The sequence below is a fragment of the Callionymus lyra genome, chromosome 11 (assembly GCF_982586985.1).
Source record: "Callionymus lyra chromosome 11, fCalLyr1.hap1.1, whole genome shotgun sequence".
In the NCBI taxonomy this organism is placed as follows: domain Eukaryota; kingdom Metazoa; phylum Chordata; class Actinopteri; order Syngnathiformes; family Callionymidae; genus Callionymus; species Callionymus lyra.
In genome coordinates this window covers 4400758-4408906 of record NC_141828.1, presented here as the reverse complement: position 1 = coordinate 4408906, position 8149 = coordinate 4400758, and the positions used below count along the sequence as shown (strand labels likewise).

General features: G+C 40.3%; 1 protein-coding gene across 1 annotated transcript; it reads right to left on the bottom strand.

Annotated features, from left to right (window-relative positions):
• Window positions 1–397: 397 nt before the first annotated feature.
• On the bottom strand, window positions 398–6920 carry LOC148068971 (pantothenate kinase 3-like). Its single transcript, XM_087803142.1, has 4 exons — window positions 6835–6920; window positions 5903–6026; window positions 4554–4679; window positions 398–3869 (listed from the first exon to the last, which is right to left on the bottom strand). Exons 2-4 carry the CDS (start codon window positions 6014–6016, stop codon window positions 3843–3845), a joined length of 267 nt encoding a protein of 88 aa, XP_087659268.1. The 5' UTR covers window positions 6017–6026; window positions 6835–6920; the 3' UTR covers window positions 398–3842.
• Between the last annotated feature and the right edge of the window lie 1229 nt (window positions 6921–8149).

Sequence of the window (8149 nt, the reverse complement as noted above, 5' to 3'; positions counted from 1 at the left end):
CGTTAGCTCTAAGCGTCGCAAACAAACCGAGGCCATTGAACGGAGGATAAAAGGTTAACTGGGGAAATAAAACATGGATATTTGCAGTGTTTAATCTTCCCCTGTATACATGTAGAAAATACAGCGACAAATGTTGTGTATTGAAAGTTGAGACAGTGATACAAATCTTCAGCTGCTCCTCCCGAATCGCTATAAAATGACGGCACTTTAGTTGTTTTCTTGAACAAAGGGAGATCCGTTTGTTTTTGAGGACAATATTTTAGGCAGCGTGTCTTTTTATGAGATTGGAATTTTCACCAAATACCTCCCGTAGCACACTGACCATTTCCTTATTTCTTTATCCGAGAAATAACGCTCAGAAATGTGGTCATAAAGGAAGTAAGTAAGTCCTTTGTATTTATAGAGCATTTTTCCAGACCAGGGTCACAAAGCGCTTAAACAATCAAAACAATATTCAATAAAGTATAAAGAGGTGCGTCAAAAACCTTGTTAACAATTCAGATTTGATATGAACGATGAAACCTTTTGTTGTAATTGTTTTAGTGAACACATGGATGTCCTGACACCACACACACACACACACACACACACACACACACACACATACAAAAATATGACAATCAGCTCAAAGTACTTTTTGAACTTGTGACATTCCCATCAGAGTCTGGCACATGGTTTTTAGAATATATTATCTCCACAAATGTACAATTGTATCACCATAAACAGAACAAATATATTACAACTCTGAGCATTCATTGCTAGAGAGATACCTTTAAAAAAAAAAAAAAAACTCAAATTAAGTTAAAAATCAGACTCATGATAAATTAGTCTTCTGTTACACACTGTGTGATTCCGGTCGTTGCATTTTGTTACGACTTGGTGCAGGGATGTGGAACCGTATCATCGACTTTGACTCGTCAGTCGTCAGCATCATCATCACTGTACGAACGTCAGGATATATTGCAGAGAAAGAATCTTTCAACAGTGACTCAACTGGTCCATCAGTGGCTTCTACGTACACAACAGTATTTTCGACATCATTTTTTTCTCTCCATCGAAAAAAGTACCGAACGCGGATTCCTTTTAAAAGGTTCTACTAGACCAGGACCGTGATGTTCTTCAGGAAACCCTGGCGCGAGAAAAAAAGGGGTTAAAAACCAAAGTTAAAACGGCTGAAGGTTCCTAAAACAAAAGTTGCCGCTAACATAGTGGATCAATCACACAGTGTATCTCAGATGGTGGTTACTTCCTTTTTTCTCTCCGAACAATCGGTTCTGTTGGGCCACAAACTCACATTAGTCAAGACTGGCCAAAGAATAAAAACAAAGACAAATAAAAAATAAAAATACAATACTAGTAATTCTCTATGGAAGTTTACAAGACTGTACACGTTTAGTGCTCGACTTTTATAAACAAACTGCATCAGTAGGAGTCGACGTGGTCAAGGCTTTGAGATTTGTCACTGCACTGCGTTCATGGCAGGAATAAGTACCGGCGAGACGGAAACATCAGAAAAACAAAACAAACAAAAAAAGGACACACAGGCGGCGTCGGTACACGTGAACGAAGGCAGGGAAGGCGAAGAAGAGCAAAGAGTCGTCGACGGGTCAGATTCCTCTGCTACGAAGGCGAAACAAAGAGTCGGCGGATCTGTCGTGTCATCACCACTGTTAGGACATGCGGGTCGATGTGTTGGGGGTCAAAGGTCGAGGGATTGCTCACTAGCTAAACGCTGGTTTTAAAGTGAAAAGTTGTTTAAATGATCAGAGGGAAACCAGAGGGATAGTGTCTGGCATGATGGCGATCATTAAAACTCACAACATCGGGTTCATAGTGTGTTTGTATTTTAAATACTTTGGCATCTTCCACTTAATCTCCTTGGTTGTTTTTTTTCGGTGGTCGTTGAACCGCGCGTGACGACTACGTCAACATCCTCAAAACAATCGCACATGGCTGTGAAAACTTGTTCCTGGAACCCGGGTCGGCACGTTCTCTAGTGAGCGCACAACTCAAACACACACACGACAACAAATGTGTTTCTCTTTCCCTGGAGTTCAAAGTTTGACGAGCGTAAACAGTCGGGACGCGTTGCTGCAGTTCAAGCGCCGTTAGCACGAGACGACGACACGCCGTGGATATAAGAATAACCTGAAAGATGGAAGTCAAGCGTTGAAGACGGCTGTCGAACCATCAGGATTTCTTTAGCTGACTCAGGGAACTGCACATCCTCGCATGATTTTACGACACGTAACTTATCGACCACTCTGACGAATCATTAATCCAGAACCTGGAGCCAAACCTAGAAGTCCTACACGAAGACCAGACGACTAGAAACGTCAGCATAGACCACAAAGATTTATGGCACTGCAGACCCGAACCGATGGTGCCAAACCCTCGCAGGAGCCGAGCTCAAAAGCACTTCCTTAAGACTGGGACTTTTTTTGCTATTTTGACAAGACGTGTTAAGATTGACCAACCTATGACATAATGGAAGCTAAGTTCTAGCTTAGCTAGCGGCTAACAGTGCTAGCTGTACTGAGGTGAAAACCACACGGTTTCTTATACATTTAGTATCTTTTAAATCTTCAATCAAATCCCAAATCTATAATTTCCTCAATCAAACTTTATGAAAAGTGACTGTGCTGTCAATATTTGTTTCATTAGCTTCACATACAACGACAGAGCTCTTACTATGGATTAAACATAGACGACTGTAACCATTATAAACCCAGATATTTCCAGCGTCCTCGCTGACCCGGGGACACCGCAGCTAATCCTCGACCGCGGACGTATATTCCTAACACAACCTGTGTGAACCAGTAGCAAGAAGAATATTCAACCGACGGGCTTGAGAATCTAAACTCCTGCCCGTCCGAAGGTCGATGACGCAACACAGCTGCTTTAGTCACTCATTTGTTGGTTTTAGGTCTCAGATTAACCCTGAACACATGCGTCTGGACCGTCGCCGTTCCCAGCTGGATCCCCGTCCCTGAAGTGACCGCCCTGACCTCCGATGCCCTTTCGGCGTCCCTGGTCCGAACATATCCGTGATATAACATTTAATATTACAGCGAGGTGCGGCTTCTATTTAAGTTTAATTTGATTCAATATTTTTTCTGATGCCATGTTGTAAGTAAGGATTTTAATTTTAAAAGTTACCTGTGTAAGTCGTCAAGCAAAACTTAATAAAAAAATTAATAAAAACTATAATCCCTTTAACATCGATGAAAGCCTAACGGTGAGTGACACGAGCAGATCCATGAAAAAGTAGTTAAAACAAAAATAAAGTTGGCAGCTGACGGAGACATTTTATAAAATAGTAAAGGCCATGAGCAGTGTTACGAGGAGATAGTTTGGCTTCAAGGGGCCGCGGTGTGCTGTTCAGCTACAGGTCACGTGGTTGGAAGAAGAACAGTATCAGTATCTCCTTTTTTTTTTCCTCAAATAAATATCACATTTTGCAGATAATCTCACTGGAATGACCTTCAGCAACACCAGGGCCTACAGTAGGTCTTCACACAGTAACTCAAAGAGCAGACGGACATCTCACCACATGATGCACTCCAGGAAAAACATAAATTAATCAGGATATTAAAACCTTTCATGAGAGTGGGGGGGTGAGGGGGGAGGGGGGGGTATGTACAAGTTAAAAATGGCTTCTCAGTCTCTGTACGGATCTTAAGTGTTTTCGTTTGTAGCAGCCGCCGAGACCTTTTCGTAGGAAAAGTCGCAGCAAATAGAGTTGAAAACATCACAGCGTTACGGGGGTGATGACATCGTAAAAGACCGTAGACGTTGTGGGGTTGGGCTTCAGGGGTCCTCCGACGTCTTGAGCAGCTCCATCAGCGCACCCACCGCCCCGAAGTAACCTTGGAGGCGGAAGACACACTTGTTCAGGCATCGCAGATGATGGTTCATCCGAGAGTTTGTTTAATAACCAGTGTTTTAATAACCAAGTGTCGTTGGTTCAGAGGGTTCATACGGTTTCATCACCAATTTTCAATAACCGTAACCTTTGACCCAAAAAACAAAAAACACGGATAATATGACACAAAAATGAATGAATATGTGCGTGTGTAGGTTAATGTACAAACGACATTTTCGGTGTCAGTTTGCGTTACAGTAACCTCAGGTCCAGGGTCCACATTGACTGTGTACCCTAACTTTAGCTTATCATTACCTCTGCCAAGGAGGTTACGTGAGCAGTGTTACTCATTTGCGTCTTTCTCTTCTTGCAAAAAAAAATAAAAAAAATAAGGATAACGGGTCAATAAGCAGACGACTTGCTCTTAGTTGCAGTTTACCATCTGGATCCATTCATCTTGTGAAGGATTAGTCACCGTCTGTTTCAATGCCACCTGATGTTGCAATGAGCACATTTGATTTGACTATTGAAGACATGGATGACATTTCAAATGCTAAAAGAGAATATAATATGGTAATTTGGCTTAAAAACAAAGCTTAAAAAGGAACCACTCATAGAGTATAGAAGCTCATCACAACTTTGTAAGTTCAAGGTTTGAAAACTAGACATAAAAAACAAACGTTCGTACCTCGTGCTCCAGGAAAAGCGCCCGCAGTTGTCCCTGTGACCAGTAGTCCATGGCGTAGGCCAGAAGTTTGGTCGACACGGTGTTGATGCGCAGGAAGTTCCCGACGAACACCACACGCTCTATTTTCTGACAGAGTGACACACAACAAGCATTAAACACACAACTTGTACGAAAACACTCAAATATTTCACTTTTCTGAATTGTTACGACTCGTACTCTTGGCAGTGGACAGGGGCCGACAAACACTGTGCTGCAGATGGAACATCTGCTATGTTAGCGAGTAACTCTGTTTATCTTTACACTTCAAACTCTGTTGAGCAACTTTATCGTCAAACAACTTCCATGACGTTTATCTTAAGCCACGTGGACGGCGCGACGACGCCCTCTAGTGGAAGTATTGTGTAACTCATACTAACCAGTGACCTTCAGTGGCATATTTATAACTATGAGTAATAATAACTATGAGTGCACATAACTGAACGTATGGGAGGAGAAATGTGCTCCGGACTGCCATCTGGATCTTTTGAAGGATCCATCTCTACCAAGAGAATGTCAGCGAAAGTTGAACATAATTTCAAAATGTTTAAATTTTTTATTTTTTTGGTAATGTTATTTTAAGAACATTGCATTATTTTTCAATATTAAGGTAAGGTAAGGTAAGGTAGAACTTTATTGAGATTTATATTAATTATTAATTGATTTATTGTTTACGTATATGTCTTGAATGCTTTCATTTCATAATTTAATTCAATCATTTTAATTTGATTTTCTTCGCAATTGAATTTAATCATTTTAAAATAATAGATGCAGTTATTTTTTTTCACATTTGTGTAAATATATTTTTATATAAATAATAAATAAATAAATATGTTTATGTGATGCAGTTTGATACTTTCCAACGACTTAAAAAATACAAAAATGTTGCCACTATTATAGTAACAATCGGCACAAAGATGGGAATTCTGAGGTATTTTTGAGCATCTTGAATATTTAACAATTAATTTATTATTGATATTTTAACACATAAAAAAGTAAATTAAAAAAAATCTTTGTAAATGTGCGCAAGTACTGTTGTGTTCGAGTGTAACCGGCAGATCGAGCTGCTGGTCTGAGTGCAGTGAAAGCCCTGTACAATGCTGCTTGATCGCCATGACACAAGGCAACACTGTAAAGAAGCTCACAGCACACAGAAATACTCCTCGGGGACCACGCTCAATAAACTGTCATCTTCCATGACTTTTAAGATCCTCCCTGATCGAGTCGTTCACACAACTCTACTTCCACGTGTGTGCGTATAAACTACACTTGTGTGTGTGTTTGTGTGCGTTCCTGCACGTGTGAGTCCTCACCTCGTTGACGGCGCACATGCGGGCGATGGATCCGATGTTGTTGGTGATGGTGACCAGCGTGGCTCTGGCCAGGTCCTCCTTGCTGATGCTGTCGCGTTTCTCCTTGCTCATCATGTGACCAAAGCTGGAGAAGCACAGTAAGTAAGTAAGTAATATTTATTTATATAGCGCTTTTCCAGACCAGGCTCACAAAGGGCTTAAACAATTAAAACAAAATTAAATAAAATATATACTTTAAAGGTCAAGATAACGATGAGAACAACACAGGATGCGTGTGGACAAGCATGTGTTCTCCAGTCACTTATCGTTTAAGGATTTCCGTAATAATATCTTTCTGCTTTACTCATTGCTGTGCAGTGAAGATAAAGGTAATCTAATCTAATCTTGGGGGGCACAACACAGTTGTTGTTGTCACGAAGGTCCAGAAGTCCAATTATGTACAGGTCAAGAAACTACTTCACGTTTATTGTTAGAACTTCTTATACAGAGCCGAGGAAACATTTGGCTTCAAGAAAGTAACAGCATCAAGCCAGTACACGTAGTGCCACTGGTTTGCCACTAGGTGTCTCCCCGGAGCCAACAATCAATTGATCGTTTTCAAATCGCAAAACCAAAGAAAAAGAAAAAACTTGTATTTTTGCAACATAACTTTCTATTGTTGGTACATAATGCATAGGCAACTTATTGATATGTTAATTTATTTTTTAAAGAAATACATGATTAAAGTGAAAAACAATAATAGTAATAATAGTCAAGTAACAATAACTACAATACCATAAAAGTTAGTTCTCTTTCATGAACTCCGTCTACAGGTTTGTATCTCAACCCATCTATTGGATTTTAAACTGTGGTTCTTTCAAATTAGAATCCACTCAAGGGTCGGAACCCGCGCTCACAGGTGAACAACTCTTAAAGCAATAATGATATCTTACCTCAATAGACGAGTGACGCGCACCTGATTCCGTCAAGTTATGCACAAACGTGAGGATAAAATGCGATCGAGCTTTGTCAACAAGTGTGACGTCATCATCCGGAAGTTGCGTATGCGGCAATTTGAAAACTTTTTAGCTGACGCTAAATTTAAACTAAACTTAACTCGGTCTTTATACAAGCACGCATCTACTATTGTATTCATGGCGCTTTTAAACAAACAAGCACAATATCTCATTGTATTCCTGTGGTGTGACGTCACCGCTGCAGGATCAGTTGATTAGCATGTGTGACGTCACCCCTGCAGAATCGCGATTAATGTTGACAAACGTCACGTAGACGCTCATAATCGCAGCTAAATAAAAAGAAAACATATGTCCATAAACGCAATCTCAATGAAAGCTTCTATTTTCATAGAAAAGCGCACCGGATTATAAAGAGGATCAAGCGAAATAGCACAGACTTTATTTTACTCATTCATAAAACAATGTCAACATTATGGAGTTGAAACACCTAAAAATATACAATATAGTCACTTTTACAGGACCTTTTAAGCATGTTTTAATCCGCGAGAGCTTCTTGACTTCCGCGATGCGTAAACAATCCAAGCTTCAAAAAATTAAAATTAAGCATTTTTACCGATTTATATTCACTCTGTACCTCCTTAAAGTAGTTTGAGGTCGTTAAGCACAATCAGGATTAGAATCACACTGTTGACATTAAACATTTCAAATGAGCTTCATAGTTGTAGAATTACGGTAGCCAAATGAAACAGCGACACGTCACGTTACCAAGGCAACGAAGAGATGGGCGACGCGTCAAATGTAACCCGGGTCGTTTGAATCCGACGTCGGGGGGTGCTCTGTATAATACTGGGTGACCCGTGCATGTCAATGTGCGTCAATGCGTGCGCGCGTGTCAATGTGCGTCAATACGTGTGTGTCAATGTGCGTCAATACATGTGTGTGTCAATGTGCGTCAATGCGTGCGGGTGTGTCAATGCGTATAGACGTGTGTTTATATGTGTGTACATATATGTGTGTATGTGTATAGACGTGTGTGTGTATATATGTGTGTGTATGTGTATAGACGTGTGTGTATATATATGTGTGTATGTGTGTGTATAGACGTGTGTGTGTGTATATATGTGTGTGTATGTGTATAGACGTGTGTGTACATATATGTGTGTATGTGTATAGACGTGTGTGTGTATATGTGTGTATGTGTATAGACGTGTGTGTGTGTGTGTGTTTATATATGTGTGTATGTGTATAGACGTGTGTGTGTGTATATGTGTGTATGTGTATAGACGTGTGT

Excerpts from the sequence above, each read along its gene's own strand:
- LOC148068971 (XM_087803142.1), bottom strand. The coding sequence starts at position 6,016 with ATGATGAGCAAGGAGAAACGCGACAGCATCAGCAAGGAGGACCTGGCC. Across the intron at positions 4,680-5,902 it reads GCATGTGCGCCGTCAACGAG|AAAATAGAGCGTGTGGTGTT; the intron begins GTGAGGACTCAC and ends TCACTCTGTCAG. Across the intron at positions 3,870-4,553 it reads CGCTTTTCCTGGAGCACGAG|GTTACTTCGGGGCGGTGGGT; the intron begins GTACGAACGTTT and ends TCCGCCTCCAAG.